The 23,767-nt window shown below is 38.8% G+C and overlaps 2 protein-coding genes across 4 annotated transcripts in view; both read right to left on the reverse strand.

Annotated features, from left to right (window-relative positions):
* The window catches only part of XRN1 (5'-3' exoribonuclease 1), a 96,433-nt gene extending 82,983 nt beyond the window's left edge, over window positions 1-13,450 (reverse strand). For 2 of the 3 annotated variants that reach the window (XM_044670837.1, XM_044670838.1), the window contains exons 1-2: window positions 13,331-13,433; window positions 3,092-3,324 (exon numbers count right to left, since the gene is read on the reverse strand). In XM_044670837.1, the coding sequence (XP_044526772.1) occupies window positions 3,092-3,324; window positions 13,331-13,405 (308 nt within the window). In that variant the 5' untranslated portion in view covers window positions 13,406-13,433. Of the gene's footprint in view, window positions 1-3,091; window positions 3,325-13,330 lie in introns of all 3 variants that reach the window. The other variant, XM_044670836.1, reaches the window with a different exon arrangement.
* Window positions 13,451-15,090: 1,640 nt separating this feature from the next.
* ATR (ATR serine/threonine kinase) overlaps window positions 15,091-23,767 on the reverse strand; it is a 125,870-nt gene continuing 117,193 nt past the window's right edge. Inside the window, exons 46-47 of the mRNA XM_044669455.1 lie at window positions 18,346-18,451; window positions 15,091-15,640 (exon numbers count right to left, since the gene is read on the reverse strand). Of these exons, the coding sequence (XP_044525390.1) occupies window positions 15,467-15,640; window positions 18,346-18,451 (280 nt within the window). The 3' untranslated portion in view covers window positions 15,091-15,466. The remainder of the gene's footprint in view (window positions 15,641-18,345; window positions 18,452-23,767) is intronic.

Consider the following 23,767-nt stretch of genomic DNA (forward strand, 5'->3'; position numbering starts at 1 on the left):
GGATGACCTCAAAAGAAAAATTGAAGGTTGAAAAAGGATTTACTAGGAAAAGGGGGAATTATTTCACAAAAAAGGGGTGCACAAGGAAAAGTTTTCACAATAGAAGGGGAAAAGTGGTGGGTAGAGACAGGGAATTTTTTTAACTTTACTATCATCTAAACTGGTTCAAGGAAGGAAAAATATATACCCACAGAGTTTGGTATAGAAAGTCATCTTAACAAACAGAGAAGTAGGAGGGGAAGGGATTAATAGAAAGGAGAGAAGGTGATAAGAGGGAGGAAAGATTAAGGGAGGCAGTGGGCAGAAACAAAACAAAACTTTTGAGAACTAAGAGGGTAAAAAAAGAGAAAGACAAAAGAGATCAGGATAGAGAGAAATTCAAAGTGAACAATCATAACTCTGATATAAATGTGCTTAACTCATTCATAAAACAGAGGGAGCAGCAAAATGTATTAGAAACCAGAACCCCCCAAAGTGCTTATTTTATTTATTTATTTTTAAGCACTTACTTTAATTCCAATACTACATAAACCATTTAAAAATAAGTAAAGAAGGAGCCCTACCAAATTCCTTCTATGACAAAAGTACAGTTTTGATACCTAAACCAAGGAGAGCAAAAACTGAGAAAGAAATTTATTGACCAATTTCCCTAATGAATTATTAATGCAAAAATTTTAAATAAAATACTAGTAAGAGTATAGCAATATATTACAAAAACATACACTAGGAAGAGGTTGGATTTATGCTAGGAATGTAGGACTGGTTCAATGTTAGGAAAACTATAAGCATAATTAACCACATTAAGAACAAAACCCACACATGTATATATTGAAAAATGCAAAAAAGCTGTTTGACAAAATATTACATCCAATATGATTAAAAATACTAGAAAGCATAGGAATGTAACTTTTCTTAAAATAATAAGCAATATCTATCTAAAACCAAAAGCAATTATTATTTGTAATAAGGAATGAATAGGTCATTTTGTTTCATTGTCTGTGGTACCTTTTAGCAAAATGTAGTTTCCCGGGTTATCGCTTTTAATTAGGTCTATTTTTGCTTTTACTTTGTCAGAGATCATGATTGCTACTCCTGAGTTTTTTTTTTTTTAAAACTCCAGCTGAAGCAACAGATCCTGTTTCATCCCCTTATTTAACTCTGTGTATCTCTCTCAAGTGTGCCTCTTGTAAAAAACATTTTGGTTCTGGTTCCTGATATACTTTGCAATCTAAATAGACTTAAAATAGAAAACTTTCCAATAAGATCAAGGATGAAGCATTATTATGTTTGTTTTAAATTCCAGGAAGTGCTATTTGGAAGTGTCTAGTGGACTCCCTATGGACGCGTCGGTTTGAGACCACATTACCCATGATTCCAATGGGTCTTAGTTTAAATTCAGAGGAGGGCCTAAAGAAAGCCTCTTGATCTTCCTGAGGAGCTGGCTGATGTGCAGAAGAGAGGATGGGCTCCTTTGGTAAAAAGTCTATCATTTTAAATTGTAACAATTACCATTATTATTCAATATTGTACTACAAATGCTAGCTATAGCAATAAGACAAGAAAAAGAAATTGAAGGGATAAGAAAAGATGAGGAAACAAAACCATCACTTTTTGCATATAAGACATTCTTAGAGAACATTTGAAACTAAACTAAAAACTAGTTGAAATAATAACTTTAGAAAAGTTGCTAAATATATAATAAACCCACATAAATTATTAACATTTCTATACATTACTAATAAAACCTAGCAGGAAGACCTAGAAGAAGAAATTTAAAATAACTATAGACAGTATAAAATACTTGAGAGTCTACCTGTCATGACACATATTCAGGAACTATATGAATACAATTACAAAATGTTTTTCACATACATTAAGAGAGATCTAAACATCTGGAGAAATATTAATTACTCATGGGTAGGCTGAGGAGAGGTACTGCAAGATAGGAAAGCAAAATGTAGTCCTGATTTATTAAAAAAAAAAAAAAAAAAAAAAAAAGGGAAGAAAATTGAGCCGGCAAATTATGGGCTGGTGGGATTTGCCTCTGATTCTTGAGAAAATTCTAGCACAACTGTTAAGGGAATGGATAGTTAATATCTGTACAAGAAAATAATTATTTTAACCTCATTTTCTTAAGAACAGTTCATACTCAGACTAACATTATTTCATTTTTTTATAGTTACTAAATTGGTATATTAGGGAAATACTGTAGCTGTCATTTAACTTATATTGAAGTCAAGTATTTCCTACTGTTCTTGTGGGGAAAAATGGATCATAAGATCAGATATCAAGATCTGGAAAAGACCTCAGAGGCATATTATCTAATTCTCCTCTTTTACACATGAGGAAACCAAGGCTCAGAGATGTTTTACAGTCACTCATCAAAGTAAGCATCAAAAGTGGGAATGGAATTCCAACTTCACATTTAAGTGCTCTGTTATACCAAAAAAGAAAAATTGTTAACAATTCACAATTAACTTAGCATGAGGTACTCTAGAGGAGTGTCCTAAGGATTTGTATTAGGCCTTGTGCTTTTAATTATCTTATGATTTGAATATAGGTTGTGAATCCTTTCACAAAAGGATCTGTTGAAAAAAACAAACAAGGGAGATATTCTTGAGAAGAGACAGGAAGACATGACAGTTGTTTTTGAGTATTTAAAGGGTTGTCATGTTGAAAAGGAAGTAGATTTGGTTTTTTAATTATCAGCCAGCAAAACCAGGCACAATGGGTACAAATTTTAAAGAGACAAATTTAAGTTTGATGTCAGGAAAAACATACTGATAATTAGAGCTGCATAAAAGTAGAATCAGTCATTTTGAGAAATGGTTACCAACAGAGCTCGGATGAATAACTGCCAGGTATGTTATAATGGATACTCCAGGATAGATCTGACTAAGAGGCCAATAAGGCCCTTTCATCCCTACTACTAGAGTTAAGCAGGAATCTGCTTTCTTTTTGTCTTTTTAATTAAAAAGCAATCATTTTAAAAATATTAATAATAGTAATCTAAATGATCATGTAAAAATAAAGAAAACATTATTAATCCAAGATAACACTTTAAAACAAAAGTTTAAAATGTTTACTTTACCTAAAACGTCTCCCACGTTGCTGGTTCATTTTTGCTCGTGGAGCCACACCATCAACTGCCATAAAGAAAACTTTTCTGGGCTTAATAATGCGAAACAAAACTTCCAAGTAGTGAAAAATATCAGTAAAAATTTTATCATCAGAAATTCTGAAATGAACATCATCATCATTAGGATGTGAACACTGATGTATGATTCCATTCATATCCAGGTACAAGTTGTCAAATTCAGGAATCTAAAAACAAAAGAAAAAAAATACTATTTAATGAAAATCAGTCATGGTTTAATTTGCAAGGAAGACAATGACATCAGACATTAAATGAAATAAGAATGCTAATTCTATCAAAATGAAGTACAATTCACCAAGAAAGAAAATAATGTGGAGATAGTGTTCAGCTATATAGTAGCAAAGACTTGAGAATGATGTCTTCTAAGTTAATTCACAATTATAATGTCTTATATTTTTATAATTTAATTATATTATATAACATATAACAAATATATAAGGGAAGCTGCAATGTAGGTAAAGCCATCAGGAGAAACAGGAAGTTTATAAGTGTCGACGTGGAATCTAGAGATCCCAAACTTGTGGCCTGGTGAGATCTGATGAACCCCAAGTTTTAGGAATAGCTTGTAGGTTGGAGACCCCCAAAGCTAGTGCTTGTTCCCTGTTTCCCTGAGAATCCACCCTGAAGAGAATCTCAGGCTAGCAGTTCCAGACTGAATAATGGACCCTGGGGTGGAGCTAGATATAAGCTAAGTGATTCTTTTGCCTTAGAAGCTTCTCCCATTGTACCACATGCCCCTTGGGGATCTAACTCAGGATCTTCAGTTTAAGAGACTGATGAGCTGCCTACTGTGCTAAAGAGTCACTTAGCTTATGTCTAGCTCCACCCTAGGGTCCATTTTTCAGTCTGGAACTGCTAGCCTGAGATTCCCTTCAGGGTAGATTCTCCCGGGAACAGGGAACAAGCACAAGCTTTGGGGGTCTCCAACCTACAAGCTATTCCTAAAACTTGGGGTTCGCCAGATCTCATTAGGCCACAAGTTTGGGGTCTCTAGATTCCACGTCAACATAAGAATGCCAAATGAACTCCAATCTTGGAATAGAAATAATTCAGTTCAATTCTACAAGCATTTGTTAACCAGTTACTACGTGTTAGGATGCTGGATGCTGGGGACACAAAAATAAAAATGAAGTAGTTCCTGCCCACTAGAAGCTTACATTCTTCTTGGGAGGAAAGAAGGGGAAATGTATATAAATAAGTAAATACAAGGTACAGACAAGTATCATTTCAGGTGGAAAGGGTAACAACAATTAGGAAAGACCTCTTGTAAGAAATGGTGCTTAAATTGAGCCCTGAAGGAAGCTGGGGTTTGGGGTAAGTTTCCAAGAGGTGAGGGTGGAGAATATCCTAGGCATAAATATTATACAAATATTGAGATAAGAAAGCCTACTTCAGGGAATGAAAAATATTAGTTTGAGTAGAACATTGTATGTGTAATAGTTAAAATAGCAAGTTTTTAATCACCTACTATGTGTAATCTACCTGCTCTTCAGGAGGTCACATTCTAATCAGGGAGACAATTTGCAAATAATTTTGTAAAAACAAGACATATACAGGATAGAATGGAGAAAATCTCCAAGAAAAGGCTCTAGCCTAGCACATTAAGAGAGATTGGAAAGCTTCTTACAGAAAGTGAAATTTTAGCTGAGACTTGAAGCCAGGGAAGCTAGGAGGAAATAGTGAGGAGGGAGAGCATTTCAGACAGGGAAGATAGCCAAGGAAAAAACTGTAATTCTGCAGAGGTAAATTACCAAGGATGTGCTCATTTTGATGTTGCTCCTCTTGGGCAGTTTTACTGGATCAGTTAGCTACCCAGAAATATATCCTGAATATACATGCTCCTTTGGTTTAGTAGGCTCTAAGTCCTTAACTAGTGATTATGTACAATTCAGCAAGCATTTATTAAACACCTACAATGGGTCAGATACTGCAAGGCTTAGGGAGAAAAAAACAAAAAGTCCTGGCTCTTGAGGAGCTTCCATTCTGTCCTTAATCCTGGGCACTCCAGGGCTTTGCACTGGTCACCTCTCGAGCCTAGAACTGCTTCTCTACTCTCTCCTGTCTCAAAACACCTCTTCATGATGGCATCTTCATCTTTGCACTTGTTGACATGGAATCTAGAGTCTCCAAACTTGTGGCTTAGTGAGATCTGATGAACCCCAGGTTTTAGAAATAGCTTGTAGATTGGAGACACCAAGGCTTGTGCTTTTTCCCCATTCCCCTGAGAATCCACCCTGAAGGGAATCTCAGGCTAGCAGTTGCAGACTGAATAATGGACCCCAGGGTAAATGCTAAATACCCTTTTGTCTTGGGTAGTCTTCCCCAAGGTATCAGGGACCCTTACCCAGGAGGACACACCTGGGCAGGGACCATCCTTTAGTATCCATTGTGTAAGCAGCCCCTTCCCTTACAACCTAGCCTCTAGCTATGATTCCTTTTTCTAGCTGGACGGTATCCCGTCAGTATAAAGTCAATCATCTCTCCTAGCCCCAGGATCTTCCCAAATGGTATATAAGTTCCCCAATTTCCTTTGTTCTGGGGAGTCGTCTTCTAGCGTGGTGTCACTCCCAGGGGGATCAGGGAGCAGAGCGAAGCAGTGTTCATTTCTTAGACTCTGCACAAGGCGCAGCTCTGCATAAGAGGCAGGTAGCCCTCATCCCCCTTTCCCTTGATTAAAGAGTGATTTTATGACTATTTAATAGTTCTGCGTTTTTTCTAAGTTAACACATTACATCACACATCCCCTTCTACATGTAAACTTTCCTGGTTTCCATAACTTGTCGATGTGGAATCTAGAGACCCCAAACTTGTGGCCTGGTGAGATCTATGCTTGTTCCCAGTTTCCCTGAGAATCCACCCTGAAGGAAATCTTGGGCTAGCAGTTGCAGACTGAATAATAGTCTCTATGGTAAATGTGTTATAGCCAAAAAAGCTTATAGAAATATTGTAGTTTATAACTTATAAGAATATTATAGCCAAAAAGCTAAACTTGGCAATTAAGCAAGGGGTTTTTGGATAAAGTCATGCGCGGCTCAAGCAGGGAAGTTATCTCTGACTCACAGTCCCAGGGACAACTCCTGGCTGAAAGCCCCAGGGCCCCTAGATGAAACAGCCTTGAAGATTCCTAGACAGAACAGCCTTGAAGATTAAGAATCATGTCCTGTGGCACCTGAAAGCATCCCCTACTCCCTCGGTCTAGCTATTAGCTCAAAGGCACCTATATCCCAGAAACATATATATTCCCTCTTCTGAATGCATGCTTTGGGACTCTCTTGGACGAGTTTCCCCAGGGCGTACTGGCAATAAAGCTTTCTCAGGCTTTGATTGCATTGTCTCGGGTGTTCCTCTGGAGGCCACCCATTTTGAACCCTAACAAATGCTAAATATCCTTTTGTCTTAGGACATTAGGTAGGGTTCCCCATTTTATCAGAGATCTTTTCCCAGTAAGACACACCTAGGCAGGGACCATCCTTTAGTATCCATAGTAAGTAGCCCCTTCCTTACACCCTAGCCTATGGCCATGATTCCTTTCCCAAGCTTGATTGTATCCAGTCAGTATGATAATGTCAATCTCAAGTTTCCCAGCCACAGGATCTTCCCAAATGGTACATAAATTCCCCCGATTTCTTTTGTTCCTAGGAGTAGTCATCTAGTTTGGTGGCACTCCCAGGGGGTCAGGGACCAGAGCAAGCAGTGTTCAAGCCTCAAGACTCCGGAATAAGGGCCTTGGCACCTGGCTCTGGGTGGAGGCCTAATCAGCCCCGTTCCTCCTTTTCCTTAATTAAAGAGTGGCCCTTATGACTATTTAATAGTTCTGTGTTTTTTCTAAGTTAACAACTGCTAATGCCCTTCCTTTTTGTTTCATATGTATTTGTATTTATTCTCTTTTATATTTATTTGTTGTATTTTTCTATGAGCAGGAGCTTGGCATATGGATAAAGAGATGGTTTCAGAGTCAGGAAAATTTTGGTTTCAAGTAATACTTATGATACATATTGGCCTTATGATTGAGGCAGCCATGTAGCTTCTTAACATCCTAAGCAACTCAAGACTCTAAGCTGCAGAGCAGGTAGGGTGAATTCAAGAGTTAAATTATTCCAATTAAATTAAATCACAGATTAAATCTGATCTGATCTGATCCTCAAAATATACTTACCATGTCCTTATTGTTTCCCCTAGATAAGAGGCTGAACTCTTTAGAAGTAGGGACTGTTTCATTCTACGTGTATGTATCTCCACCATATAACAGTGTCTAGCCTATAAGAAAAAGCACTTAATGCTGGCTGACAGTTTATTCCAGGCTGAGAAAACAGTTTGATGTTTAGGAAGGAAAGTGAATACAAAGTAACTTGAGGGTAAGGCAGAGAGCACAAATAAGAGGGTGGAGGAGGTAAGGTTGCCGGGAAGAGGTGGTGGAGAGCCAGAAAAACTTAAGGCAAGATAGGGCGTTTGAGATTAGCCTTGAAGGGAGGAAGGGACTGAAAGAAGCAAAGGTGAAAGCAAACATTCCAGGTAAGGGGACAGCCAATCCAAGGGGTTAAAGACAAATGAGGGACAGTCATATATGAGTGTTAACTTGTAAAAACAGAACTACTGAAGTAGTCTGAAAAACCAAGTCTTTAATCAGGAAAGAGATAGGTCCAATAATCAGCTACTACACAGAGCCAGGTACCAAGATACTACACAGAGTTGGAACCCTGGGGATCTGGGTATAATATCTCTGGGAGAATGCACCATGCTAAATGAAGAGTGATAGAACTTGGGAGTCTTTTATACCCTCTGGAGAACTTGGTACAGCAAGCATGCATAGACAAGCAGCAAAGAAGTTGCAGCCAGAAGCTTGAGTATCAGGGTCATATCAGGGTCAACTACAGCAAATACAAAAGGAAAGGGTCAAGCCAACAGCTGGACTTCCTGAGAGGACTTTAATACAATGGGGGAAGCTTCTAAAACAAATAAGGGTACTCAACATTTGACTATGTCTACTAATCCCACCCAAACTGGGGTCCCCAAACACTTCAAGGTCTATAGTTCAGTCCAAAACAGGTGTGCCTGGTACTTGAGTTCTCAAAAGACAGGGGCAAACTTAGAACTTGCAAAAGATCCAGTTGACACAGGGAATAGTGGATCAGTTTGGTTGGAACATAGAGCCCATTAAAAAGAGAGCATGGAGGTAAATTGTATTTTCTAAAAAAAGGCATTCTGCATTCCACGCTGATTTGATGAGAATCCTTCTGCCCCTGTACACTTTCTCAGGCCATGTCCTACCCCAGAATTACTGAAACCTTTCTCTTTAAAGATCCCACTTAGATCCTATCTCTTTCACGAAGTATTCCCTAAACCCTATCCACCCATTTCCCTCTCTTCCAAATTGGGGGGTTGAGGGGTGGAAAACAGAATCAGAAGAATGACCAGATAAGGGGGAAAATGAATGAGGACAAAGAATCCTGATGGTACTTTGAGAAAATGACAAAAATTTTTTGCAATACTTATTTTGATATTTAATGTTAACTTTTTAATGAAACATTTGAAAAAGTAAACATAAGTGTGTATTAATTCATAAGCTCTATGAAATTAGGGACTATATCTTATTTAAGCTTTCTATTTCCTGCTTAAGTTTTGAACAAAAGACGGTACACAGCAGGCACTTGGTAAATGTATTGTTACCTGGGACAAAACACAGAAAAACCACCCTTTAATTAAGGAAAGGGGTTCCCTGCTTTCCTTAAGACCTCCATACAGAGCTGCATGCTATACACCCACACAGAGTCCTAAGACCCTCATAACTCTGGTCATTGACCCCTGGGAGAGCCAACTACACTAGATTGAAAACTCCAAATAACAATCTGGGGGACCTATATTATTTGGGAGATTCAGGGGCAGGGAAAGATCATTGACATTATCATAGCTACAAGGAAATGGGAGTGTTCAAACTATACTGACAGGACACAATCAAGCTAGGGAAAGGAATGTAGGGTGTAAGGGAAGGAGCCACTTATAATGGAAACTAAAAGGATGGTCCCTGCCCACGTGGGAGTCTTCTTGAGAAAGGGTCTCTGATACAATGGGGAAGCCTACCTAAGACAAAAAGAGTATTTGGCATTTGCTTAGTAAATCCTACCTAACTGTGATTGTCATTTACCTTAGGGTCCCTTATTCAGTCTGAAACTGCTAGCCTGAGATTCCTCTTCAGGGTAGATTCTCATGGGAACAGGATTGGGACCAGTACAAGCTTTGGGGTCTCCAACTTACAAGTTAGTCCTAAAACTTGGGGTTCATCAGAACTTACTTGGCTACAAGTTTCGGGGTTTCTAGGTTCCACATTGACAGTGGCTATGACTCATTGAACAACTTTTTCTAAAAAGGATTCAAATAAGAGGTGATCCAGAGAACAGTAGAAAGATGCATAGTTGGGGGGGCTGCAACCTTTGGTCAATAGGATTTATGCAGTAGTGGCTTAAAAGGCATCCAGAACAGATAGGGCTAATTAAGGAGCATGGACAGTAATCTAGCAGCCCAGAAGTTAGCCTTCCTCCATATCCAAGAAATAATCAGGAAAAAGTCTATTTGGACTTCTACAGGGAATATCCTCCATACCAATGGTAAACATCTTTGGTAGGTGTGTCTCTTTTAGGTATTTCCCTGATGTCAATCACATGATTTTAAAATATCCATGTAAAACACCTACTCTGAAGACAGCCTTTAAGGATGCCTTTTATTCTACTAACTCAAATGTATATATACATATATATATATTTTTAATTATCAAAAGGTAGAGGGGGGTAGGGATGTTAGCACTCTTGCCTTACTATTTAGATACTATTTTATAACAAAGTTGTAACTTACTATGAGTAGGCAACTATCTATCAAGGTTATTTAACCACTTTATTATCAGTTCACTTTTGGGCTCTATCTGAAGGCAGATTTAAATTATCAATTCACAAACTCTTTCATCAGTTTATGACTAATTCAACCTTTAAACTAGCCTTAAATAAATAGAACTACTTTCCTAATTGAATAATTTATGTCATTAAAGGGTAAAAGAATGTGGATTTCCTTAACTTTACCCTCTGTGACTTTTTTTACAGGAAGCAAGGGAAAAGGATAACTTTTTGAAATTTCAAAGATATATCAAAATACTTTATTGTAATAATTTCTAATTAGGTTTATTCAATATGTTGAAGCCTATATATAATATATTTCTAGAAACAATAATATGGGTCTACTTTAAAGGCATCATAAGATTTGGAAGTAAAAACAACTTTGGAGACCAGTCAGGTTCACCTCTTCATTTTACTAATTAGGAAACATAGGTCCCTTCAGAAATTCAGCAACTAAATGAGGAAACATGATTGAGTATTTTCATTAGTTGGGAAGTCAGAAAAGATAGATTTAAGTTCTGTCTGATTTGAAGAGAATCCTTCCCAAACAAACATACCCAATTGTAGGCATTCCTTTCTGTCTATGAGTTAAGACTATATGGTCTGTGAGGTCTCCTTAAACTCTTTAAATTTTGTGATTCTCTATCTATTCTATCTGTTATATTATCTACAAATTACATTTGTAACTGACAGAACAAGTAACTCTCTGCTCTTGTAGTTCACTATTTCTTAACAGAAAAGGAAGAGTGTTTTAATTTTAACATCTGGAACTAACATTGATCATTGTATTTGATTGGAATTTTGCAATATTTTATTGTAGTCTTTGTTTATGTCATTGCAGTGTGTATATCTTTTGATGCTGCTTTCTTTGCTTTGCATCTGTTTATGAGACTTCCCATGTCTCTGAATTCTTCATGTTCTTACAATATACTATTATATTCTATTTATATAGTACAATTTGTTTAGTTATTCACTAATCAACAGGTAACAAAATTGGTTTCTAGCTTTTTTCTTACAATTAGTGCTGCTCCTATAGTAGGCAAAGGATCTTTCTGTCAATGACGTTCTTTAAGGCATAAACCCATAATGGGACTGTGGGATCAAAAGGTATGAACAGGGGCAGCTAGGTGGCTCAGTGGATTGAAAGCCAGGTCTAGAGACAAGAAGTCTGGGTTCAAATCTGGCTTTGACACTTCCTAGCTGTGTGACAATACATAGTATTGATTCTAAAATAGAAGGTAAGGCATAAAAAAAAAGGTATGAACAATTTAGTAATGTCTATCACAATTCCAAATTACTTTTTAGGACAAAAGAATTCACAGCTCTAACAACAGTGTGTTAGTGTGCCTATATTCCTATGACCCTTCAAAGTTGACTTTTAATTTTATACCATCTGAAAATCTGATGATCCTAAGAACTGTTCTACTGTGCATGCTATTAGCATCAATAGTTTTCAAACTGTCTCTAATTTGAAAAAATCCCTTAAGTGCTTTAAAAAAAATCTCAATAAGAAACTTATCTTTTCAGAATAATTTATAAAAACATCAACCTGCAAACTTGTCAGTAAAGCTCCACCTCATTTCTAACATTAGCCCACTTCTATAGTTATCACTCTGGTTTAAGGTTCTCACCACCTTTCCCAGACTGCTGTAATCAAGTCCCAACTGGCCTTCCTGCCTTTCTTTTTTCTCCAATTTATCCTACATAAAGCTTTGAAAGCCCTGCCCAACTTCGTCCTTTCCACCCTTCTCACACTCCCTCTTCCCCCTGACATACCCAATAATGCTGGCTGGCTTCCTTGCGGTTCCTAGAAAGAGGTTCTTCAATGCCTATTTTCACTGGCTTTCCCCCTTGTCTGGAATGCTCTTCCTCATGCCTTCCTCCAAGTTCTAACTAAAATTACATCATATTATGCAAGAAGTCGTTCCCAATCTCTTTAAGTGCTAGTGCATACCCTCTGAGACTATTTCCACTTTTTTCCTCCTTGAGAGGACCTATTTTTGCTTTCCTACCTCTATTACCTAACACAGCACTTAGCAAACGCTTAATTTACACGTTGACTTAAGGACTGCTAAAATGCTATTCCTAAAAAAAAGTCTCATTACGTCATTCCCTTGGTCCAACGAGCTCCAGTCGCTCTCTAATACCTCTCTAGGATCAAATATAAACTCTTCTGTCTGGCCTCTAAAGCTCTTCCACAACCTGGCCTCTTGCTCCCTTTCTTGCTTTCTTCTCCATTATAATCTTCTCCACACAATTTACTAGCTCTTCTTCACCCGTGACACCCCATCTCTAATCTCCCAATTTCTACAATGGTTGTTTTCTCATCCTTCCTCTCTTTGAAATCGCTAGTTTTTTCCAAAACTTTCGGCTGAAAAGGCAGCGAAGTGGCACAACTGTGATAAGAGTCGGGAGGCCCTGGGTTCAAATATGCCCGGGTGATTCTGGGCAACTCCGTTTTGCCTAGCTTTTGCCCAGACCTAGAGTTGTTATAGAACAAAGAATTATGGGTTTAAAAGCCACAACAACTCATCTCAAGGGTCACCTCAGAGAAGTTTGCCCAAACCCAGTCAGATTCCAGCTGCTCCCTCCTTTCCCTCCCCAAACGACCTGGCCTCCAGCCTTTACGGATGTACAGCGGGCTTCCCCGTTCGAATGTAAGCCCCTCGAGGGCAGACATCATTTCTCTTTTGTCTCGGTGCCCTCAGAGTGAGACCTAGCGCCCGCCAGCGGCTATTTAACCCCGACAAGTGGCCTGCAGCAAACAGATCTGCCTTTCTGTTTACTGAGTGACAGGCTGTCGTCCCGCGGCCCCTTCGACTCTTCGGACAACACTCCTGGAAGCGAGGCTCGGCACAAACACTAGCCCCAAACTCAGACGCCTGTCTTCGCGGCCGGCCCGGGATGGCCACACCGCGTCTTTCCGGCCCAAGCGAGACGACGGTGAATTTGACCAGAGAGCTTGCCCGAGTTCCCTTCGGCCTCGCTCCACGCCCAGCAGCGTCCCCAACAGGAAGCCGTCGGGGGCCAGAGCCACAGCCACAGCCAGGGCCGGGGCCAAAGTCCGCGGGGATCCACAATTAACAGAAACAAAGGGGGCCCCGGCTGTGGCGCCGCCTCAGGGCATCCGGGGTGGGGCGGGAGGGGCGATAGGTACCGCGCCCCCCCGGGAGGAGGCCCGAGCGCCCCCGCTACCGCCCCTGCCCCCGTAGGAGGGAAGAGGGAGACGGAGGGGGGGAGGGGAGATGGGGGAATCTGGCTGAGAGGAAGCTGCCGTCGCCCCCACACACACCTGATGCTCCTTCACCACCTCGCTGAGGCAGGGATACCGCTCCGAGATCCACCGGTAAAACTTGGGGACTCCCATGTCGACCGTCGCCGACCCCGCTTGCAGCCGTCGCCAAACCGAAACCAAACCCCCCGCCCGGGCCTCGGCCGCCGCCTCCGCCGTCGCGCCGCCGATGACAACACAAGCCCCGCCCGCCTGGACCATAGAGAACGCGCGGCGAGGCAGCTGCCTGCCCGCCGGGGGCCTAGAGCGGCCCTATGTTGGCTCGTGCTCGCGCTCAGCACCCCCTCCCACCCTGGGCTCGTGCCCGCGCCCAGCGGAACCGACTTAGCCCTCCCGCCCGTGCCCCCGGAAAGGGAGCCGGCGAGCCTGGTCGCGGGGCGAAGGCAGTGCGTAACCGGACCGCCTTGCGGTCTACGGAAGCCCTCTGAGGGCAGGTCCGGGGCTGCCAAGAACCAGAGACGTTGAGGGACATCTGTAATTCACCGTTAGAGTGGCCCAGCCAGCGCCAAAGAAGGCAGAGGCTCCCCCATCTTACCACAGGGCCAGGCATACCTCCGGCTGAACAGGGGAGGGTGATGCAATCCCATGCCCCGCAGTGGTCAGAGAAGCACCCCGTTCTCACTTTCTCTCAGGTGCTGCCCCTGTGTTCTCCCCTTTTCAGACAATACCCCGTGAAGGTGGACCGGAAGAACAGCCAGAAAGGCAGTGACCACTACTTTGGTTCTAGGTATCAGTCTCCTGCTTCCTCCCCTTGTCAACTGCTTCAAGACTTTGCTCTCCTGAGACCTAGCTCGTAGGTACCAGGGAGCCCTGGCATGTCCCTCACATCACTCTGGCTCTGTGTACACTAACGGTCCTTCTACTGTCCCATCTCTCTTTCCCTTCATGACACATCTTATGCCATTTCTGCTAAGCATTCTTGAAGAAATGCTATTCAAAAAGTTACATTAAAACCCATCAAATTAAGTAAATAATTTTTATACAATCCTGTTTTTAAAAAGATTAGGGCATTGAGCCACAAGAGAAAAGCATAAGAGCTGCTTGTGAAAAGGTGGCAGCAGCACAAGAAGAAGTAGACATGGTGTCTAATCACTGCCTCCCGTTTAATTTGAATTATCTATTAGAAATGCTCACAAAAGCCCCTGGATAATTATCGACCTGTCATTTTATGTGGTGCATGTTACATGACCCACTTTACATCTAAGAACTAAAGCTTGTGATAATCCTAAACTACAGCATGACCAATCACATCTATCAAATGGTGAGGTGGGGACCATAGGGTATTCAGGGAGTCCTGGCACCTCTGGTGTGAAGACTGGCAGCACCCCTTTCAGAATTGCTCATGTGCCTTTTGTATACCTCTCAACCAAACTCTCACCTTTGGCTTCAAGAAGCTGTGGCATACACAGTGGCTACACCCTGATAAAACCATCAGCAGGCAACTTAAACCAGGTTGAGGGTAACCAACAGGTCTTGAACCCATCAGTGACTCAGGGAGATCCCAAGTGTGTGACAGCATCCCCCAGTGGAATGGTTGCTGCCACCCACCATCATCCTGATTTTTGTCCTACCAATGGACAAAATGACCTTGGATGAGTGAGGTTGATGTCTTTGCACAACTCTCACTTAAATTCACTCCAAAGTCAAGACATCACATAATATCACTGGTCCTCTTTGAAAATGAAGGATGACAAACAACAATCAAATGGTGGCAGAATAATAGTAGTTCTTCTAAATGAATATGGCAGTCTGAAAAAGAATTGAGATACATCCATTGTATTAAAGCCAACTTTAGACTCAAAATGGTATTATTACAGTATCATTTTTCAGATATTATTTCTGCATGAGTCTCTCTATATATACACCCCTCCCACAAGACATACACATATATATCTCAGGATATTATGTATATGATTATAATACAAATTTTTTCTAAGGAAATTTTACATCTGAATATATATATATACTTTATTTTTGCAGTCTATTAACAATTGAAATGCCATTTCCTGGGAAGAAAGTACAGCAATTCCTCTTCTAGAACAGTAATAAATGAATGTAGCAATCTGGAAATGAATCATTGTAATAACAGCAACTTTGGAGTCAAAAGAGAAAGTATTAACTTGTAATAGTTCCGTTTCACAAATACGGAGTCCAGCCAAGGTACATCTGGCACAACAAGTTTTCATCAGTTGCTTCTTGAATGAGGTAGTGCACATGTCCTTCAATAGATAGGGGTAGCCCTGTTACTCTATTCCTAGCTTTGATTACACCTTGTAGTCGTTGCTCAATGTCAAGAACATGAGTCTTGGCCTAGAAATGAGAAAACAGAAAGTGTTAAATGAACAAAAATATTACACATTCAAGCATGGAAGCCAGGGTTTCTGAAATCCTCAAATTCAATGTTCTAGCTTCTTTGCTTTAATCTTTTATGGTCATATCAAAAACTATTAGTACTTTTGCTAAAATATAGACAGGAAAAGGGAAAAAGATAAAACATATTTCAGAAGTTGCAAGTTTGGGCATGAATTCCAATTCAGTCAAACGTTTATTAAGCACCTAAGGTTGGCTGTTGACTTCTGGTTGCCAAGATGTCAGTAAGAAACACTTATAGTCTGTCAACCACCCTACAAATGACAAAAGAAGCAGAACTCAACTTGACCCAGCTGAACTAAATAGCTGCAAATCTCCCTACACCAAAGCAGGCATTCAATCAGGCCATTTCTGCTACAGAGTACTCAATCTGGAACTGAGATGGCTGAGCTGACCCCAGGCACAGTATAAGCATGAGGCAGTATTCACTCCACTCTAGGAATGGAGCTAAGCTTCAGCATATAAATGAAATCAAGAAAAAATAACACTCAAATGAGCAAAAGACTAAAAAGCTGGATGTTAGAAAAATAATTCAACAAGAGATGACCAAAATGCAAGAAATATTGGGAATACTGCTATGACATTCTTGAATAAGAGGGGAAAACAGAAATAGAAAGAATCTACCTATCACTTCCTGAAAGAAATCCCAAATTTTAAAATACCAGGACTATCAGAGCCAAATTCCAGAACTCCCAAGCCAAGGAGAAAATATCGTAATCAGCCAGAACCCTTACCTTCTGTCTTAAAATCAATACTATGTATTGGTTCCAAGGCAGAAGAGTGGTAAGGCCTAGGCAACGGGGGTCAAATGACTTGCCCAGAGTCACACAGGTAGGAAGTATCTTAGGTCAGATTTGAACCTAGAATCTCCTATCTCCAGGCCTGGCTCTCAATCCACCAAGCCACCCAAGTGCCTCCAAAATTAGATTAAACAAACAAACAAAAAATCCCTGCAATACAGTGAAACCATGATAAGTGAACTTCAATATAGTGAGGGACAACTATATTTGACAAACTCAGAGATGCAAGGTTATGGAAGGAGAATCACTAAGTGACAAAAACTTCTGGGAAAACTGGAAAACAGTATGGTAGAAATTAGGCATAGACCAACATCTCAAAATGGATACATGACTTCAAAAAAAAAGGGTGATACCATAAACAAATTAGATGAAAACAAAATAGTTTGTCAGAAATGGAGACTGGAAGAATTTAGATCAAAACAAGACATAGATAACATTACTAGATGTAAAATAGATAACTTAGAATACATTTAAAGTTTTTGCACAAACAAAACCAATGCAATCAAGATTAAAAGGCAAACAACAAACTGGGAAAAATATTTATAGTAAGCAGCTCTGACAAAGGATTCATTTCTCAAACACATAGAGAATGGAGTCAAATTTATAAGAATACAAAGCATTCCCCAACTGACAAGAGGTCAAAGGATATGAAAAGGTAATTCTCAGATGATTAAAACACTCATTGGTCATAGTAAAAAATGCCTCAAATCACAATTAGAAAAATGCAAATTAAAACAACTTTGAGGTACTACTTCACACCCATCAAAGCAGCTATCATGACAGTAAAGGAAAATGATAAATGCTGGAAAGGATGTGGAGAAATTGGGAAACTAATACACTATTGGTGGAGCTGTGAACTTCTATAACCATTCTGGTGAGCAATCTGGAACCATGCCCAAAGGTTCCATGTATGCAAAACTCTGCATACTGTTTGACCAAGCAATACAACTATTAGGTCTCTGTATCCCAAAGAAATTCCTATACAAAAATATTTCTAGCAGTTCTTTTTTGTGGTAGCAAAGAACTGGAAACTGAAAGGATGTCCATCAATCAGAGAAATAGCTGAACAAGTTGCATATATGAATGTAATGGAATATTATTGTGTCATAAGAAATGAAAAGCAAAACAAACACCCCCCCAAAAAACCCTGGAAAGACATTATATGAAGTAATGCAATGTGAAGTGAGGAGAGCCAGAGGAATATTGTGCACAATAACAGTACTTACTGTATGATAATAAATTGCAAATGACTTAACTATTATCAACAAGGCAAGGATGCAGGACGATTCCAAGGGATTCATGAAGAAAATGGAAATCAAACTCCATAGAAGGAAGAGACAGTCTGAATGCAGATTGAAGCATCTTTATTTTATTTCCCCCATGAATTTTTTTCTAGTGTAAGTTAGCATGTCTTGTTTCACCATATGACAAACATGGAAATATGTATTGCATAACAACCTATATCATATTACCAGCCTTCTTGGGGAGAAGGTCATGTGACTTTAAGACTAGCACTTTTGACAAATATAAGTTTAAAAGTCTTTATTATTAGTGATTATTGAAGCCTATGGAATGTAGTCTGGCTTAGTAGAGAGAATACTGAACTAGCAGCTAGAGAACCTGAGTTTAAGAATTCTTTTTTTTCACTCAGTAGCTTGTGTGACCTGGGGGAAATCAGATAACTGGTAAAAAAACAAACACCTCTGTTAGTAAAAAGGGTATAATTCATTTCCTATCTCATAGGATTGTGAGGATCAAATGAACTGAGGCCATGAAAGTATTTTGTAAAGTATAATGGGGTACAGGCATACAAAAGATTAATATCAACAAGACAAATCTACTAACCTTTTCATTGACAACTTCCCCAGTTTCATTCAATGGTGCTTTTGAACTCCCTTTTACTGGTTTACTCCACTCCACAAGTGGATCATGAATAAAAGTCTTTAAGACACTAAAAACAAAAACAAATATGCTTAGCAGCATAGACAAACTAGAAATTCTATCAATTACAAAGACATAGTAGCAGATAACTGGAACAGTATTAGAGATTTCTATCTAATATCAATCTCAATCTCAAGATGAATAACAGTTGCCAATTATAACATCAGTACAATAGATACACTTTATCTTTCCAGTAAAAAACTGTGAATTTTTTTTTTTTAAGAAAGGAAAAATGGAGAAACCTAGAATGTCCAACAGAACAAAGAACAGAAGATCCCAGAGGTAAAACTAATGAGAAGCCTTTTAGGTCAAAATTAGAGTAAAAGGTTCCAGCAAAACCCAGCAACTTCTCTACTTACTTGCCAAAAAGTAGCCTTCCTACATGGGAGAATTTGGAGGCTAAGGGCCTGTACTCCCTAGTCCAGAATGACATTTCAGGAAGGGCCTCACTTCACTCCTTTTCCATCTTTCCACCAGAACCCTTATACTTTCCATTCCCTGCTTTCCAGCTTTCCTTTATTGTCTCACTACAATGGAAGCTACTTGAAAGCAAGAAGTCTCATTTACTTATATTTGTATCCCCAATGCTTAGCACAAGTACCTGATACATAGTAAACTTCTTATAAAGGCTCTATTTTATCAATAATTTGAAAACATTTTTTTAAATGCCAAATAAAGCAAAAGATCAACCACAATGAGAAAAAAAAGAATTCTCACAACTTAATTGTGATGGGGAAAAAAAAACTGCAAAGGGTCACCCCAGATAACATATTTTGAGAATTCAGAAGATAATTGCACAGCCTTTCTAGAATTAGAGGGCAAGATGAAAATAGAATCCAAACATCACCTTCCACAGAAACTTTGAATTCTATACAACCTGAAATTTGATTGTAAATCTCCAGAGCTTCCAGGTCAAAGAAAAAAAAATTGCAAGATAACAGAAGACAGATAGCAAGAAATGGCAAACAAGGGCTACACATCTAATAATAAAAAGATCAGAATGATACTTCAAAAGGACAGGAAAAAGGCCTATATTTAGGGATTCTTTTATCTACCAAGCTGAATGTTAACCTATAGGAAACAGATTTTTAACAAGTCTGATACTTTTTTTCAAACCTTCTTGCTCTGAAAACCAGAGCAGGATCTGTCATAGAAAGTAACTGTAGTAGATAAAAGAATCAGAAAAATAAGGAAGTTGGGACAATTTAAAAATGCTTACATCCTAAAAGAAGACATGTTTGTTTCTTGAATCTCACTATCTCTAGGGGCCAATGAGGACACAATGGGAACAAGTTCAGGGATTAAGAGTTCAAAAAAGAAACTAGGAAAGGAATACAAAAGAGGAAGGAGCAATTTACTAACTCTCATATCTGGGGTGATACAGGGAAAGACTGACTATTCAGGTAAGGTAGTGCGGGATCAGGGACTGGGAGTCTTATGAACTTCATTTTTAAAAGAGGCAAAGAAAAGATGGGGCTGGGCTAGAGAAGAGTTAAGTGGTTAGAACACAATAAACGGACTAATTGGTTAGGACAGTAAAAGGGAGGATATAGGGCTTCAGAGGAACTGGAGGAGCAGTCATAAGCAAAACAAAATACAATTATGGAAGGTTAATTATTAAAGAGGAAGAGGACAGATCTAAATTTCTTATAATACATAAAACACTTATCACGGCCAATATCATTGCTCAACACCCCTCTCCCGCTTTTTAACCATTTGAAGTGGGAAGGATGGGGTTAGGTGGCAAGAAAAAAAAAAAAAAAGGAAAGAACTGCCAGGGAGAGAACCAAACTGAATGATCAGAAATGTGAAAGAAAGGAGGCTTGCCTGTAAAAACAGGAGGACAGGCAGAACAGATTCAAAAGCAAAACTCAATAAGGTGTTGTTTAAAGTGTTAATGTCAGCTTCCATAGTCTACATATTATAGCATTTTTAACAAGGCAATGGAATGCTGCAATTACAATGGAACTGTCATTCTGGAGAGGGACTTGTCATAAAGCTACAGACCAAAGGATACAAAGAACCCAGACAGAACTATGTTGTCATGTTGCAAACAAGCATTATAAAGAGAACTAGAATATTGGCTGCTATTCTGAAGGTGCTAAATGGCAGGACATTTTTTCTTGAATAAAAAGCCAGCAGAGTTGAAGTTAACTTTTTGGCAGAAAGCTTTCTCAAAGCTGATACATTGTAAACATTAATTTGTCTTTATTTTCTTGCTTGCGACACTGTTAATAAATATTAGAGCTAGTTACCTTGACTTTATTTAAACCTAAAGTAGAAGAGCATTTGGTACAGAGATGAGCTAACAGTATGGAAAAAATGTTTCCTTCAGTTTCCTAAATAAGTGATATGTAATAAAGTAGAATGATGGATCAGAGGTAATTAATAAGAAAGCTGTTTTAGTTTTAGTAGTTAATAAAGAAATATCAAAGCATACCCCTTACAAGCCATAGAACCTGGAATGAAAAGGATTATCAGGACAGTGAGCTAGTAAAGAGAAGATGATCACTTCATCTGGTCACACAAGAAAATGGTTGCCATTAAAAGCCTGCTAAGAAATAAACTTATGAGGGAAATGAAAAGTTGGACAATGGACAGCACAACTCCAGAGCCAACATGTAGATTTGTTTTTCTTGGCTATTCTTATTTGTAGCAAAGGAGGGTTGCTTGTTTTTTTAAATTATAGGAGTTGAAGGTTGAGAAGCATTAGTGATGGTGATGTCAAAAAAAGGACAAAAGAAAGAAAGGTCATTTAAAATACACAGAAACATTCAGAAGAGAAATACAAGATAAGCGGGTCAGCTAGCTTTGAAAATAACAAGTTCAATTTATTGTATATAAAAAAAGAAAAATAAGTCTATTCTTCATAGATTTGTGATCGTGATATCCTTTTTCTGCTCATTCTATAGGGAGATGTTTATGTTTATTGGCGTTTATTATATTCAGATTAACATTCAGATTAATTATTAAAAATAAAAATTGTTATGTTCAAAAGCATCTTAAATAATGAAATTATTTTCATTTTATCTTCAGTATAATATATATATGCCCCAAATGGCATAAATTCTAAATACTTAAAGGAAATGCTAATCAAACTAAAGAAACTCCAATGAGACAATCATTGTTGAGTACCTCAACATGCCTCTTGTCAAACTTAGGAAAAAACTGCCAGGCATATAGGAGTGTGCTTACAATCCCTTTTACAACTGGAGATTCACTTGAATTTGAGAATTCTTAGTTGAAGTAGGCTAAACTGACTGAAGGTCTAAACTAAGACTGAGTCTAGCACCATGGAATAGGTGCTATCAGGTTGGCGAGGCCAGCCCCGTCCCAGGTGAGAAACAGCAGCTCTATGCTCCCATGATGATCAGTCCAGGAGTGACTGCCACACTTTCAGTCTAGGTGAAAGGACCTAGTCTAATGACAATAAAACAAAATCTAATAAACATGAATAATATAATTATTGAATAGCCTGCTTAAAAAAACCCAACACATTTACTTGTATTTCAGAATTATATGGCTCTTTTCTCAAAGTTGACCATGCTCAAGAGCATAAAAAATTCATATATAAATGCAGAAATGCAACAATATTTACATCACTTATGGATCATAATAATAAAATTTATGATCAGTAAAAAATATGGAGAAGATTCAGACTTGCTGAGTGGGTCAAAGAAAAAAAAATCATACAAATTATATATAAATGAAGAATGGGTTGTGGTGTGAAGAAAAGCAAAGAGGAAAATAAGCTGAAGACTGTAGGGACCATCATTTATGTCTTTATCACCACTGTCTAATGTACAAAATCTAAAGTTCAACAACAGCAGGTGCTAATTAATTACAGAATTAGACATAAATAGAGGCAGCTTGATGGTACCATGGTTAGAGTCCTGGGCCTGGAGTCAGGAAGACCTGAAGTCAAATCTAGCATTAATCATGAGCTAGTGGGATCCTGGGTAAGTTGTGGGAAGCCAATAAGAGAAACAGAGTCTCAAATAGATAAAAATCTGAGACTCCTCTTTTGACTCCTTTTCTGATCCACACCTTTCCTTAATGAAAAGCGTTAAGCTCTTAGCAAACCAGCAGCCAAGAGGTTAACATTCTCTTCTTGGTCAGAAGTAGTTTAGACACTCAAGGTTATAAATTCCTCTAGGAGGGGCATTTAGCCCCGGAGAAAATATTCCCTGTCACAGCTTTCTGATAAGGACCCAGCTGAAGTTCAACCTTAGCCTTGTTCTATTTGGAAGCTATTGAGAATCTTTGTGTTTTGATATGACATAATTTGTGTGTTTCTGCGCAAATGTGAAGTTTTTTTGGGGGGGTTCTTTTATGTGAAGTGAGTCTTGAAGTATAATAATAAACTCCATGCATGAGCTGAAAGAAAGATGTGTCTGCTTCCTTCTTATCAACTAAGCCATCATTATCAAATTATCTGGAGATGATAAAAAGATCACAAGAGTAAGTCATTCAATTCTGTTGAGTTTCCTCACATCAAACGAGTGGAGAAGGAAATGACAAGCCACTCTGGAATCTCTGCCAAGAAAACCCCATATAGGATCTTGAAGAGTTGGACATGACTGAAATAACTGAACAACCACCACCTCTTACTTTAGAGATGAGGAAACTGGGCCATGAAGAGGTTAAATTGTCCACAGTGACACACTGAACTCATGGCAGATTGAAGTGAAACCCCAGTCTCTTTACTCTCAGTTTCAAATTTTTCTAGCATATCGTTTGACCAATTTCCTTTAAATCCTAATGGAAAATGTCTTAATTTAAAGGGTTAGTAAGAGGCTTCGCCCCTTTCTCATGGAAACACTCAATTCTTGTGACTATAAAATGAACATTTTATTCATTTATATATACAGTTTACAGATGAACTTTAATTAACAATTTTTATTCTATTTCAGATGTGGGTATACTGTCATATAATCAATCCAGAGATCCTGAAGAAACTCAAACAAATCTAACACACTCCTTGAAAGTGGCCAAAATATTGGTTTTAAAAAGTTAAGAGATATGCTACAGCCAAAATAGTTTTCCTCACAAGCTATGTTCTGACTAGCCTCTCACCTCCCTAATCTCTCTGTTTACCTTCCTTTAAGTATCCTTCTCAAGTCTTCTTTACTACTCAAATCTGATTTATTCTACTAAAATCTGATTTATTCTCCAAAATCCCATTCACACCCCATTTCCCTAAAGCTTTCTATGGCTATCTTTTCCTTAAGAATATAAGGATTATATGTACCAGTTCTCTTGGTGGAAGGCTGTCAGCATTGGATCTAAGGGCTATAGCAGTTGGAAGAATTGTGGTGGTTAGCAT

The sequence above is a fragment of the Gracilinanus agilis genome, chromosome 3 (assembly GCF_016433145.1).
Source record: "Gracilinanus agilis isolate LMUSP501 chromosome 3, AgileGrace, whole genome shotgun sequence".
NCBI lineage: Eukaryota > Metazoa > Chordata > Mammalia > Didelphimorphia > Didelphidae > Gracilinanus > Gracilinanus agilis.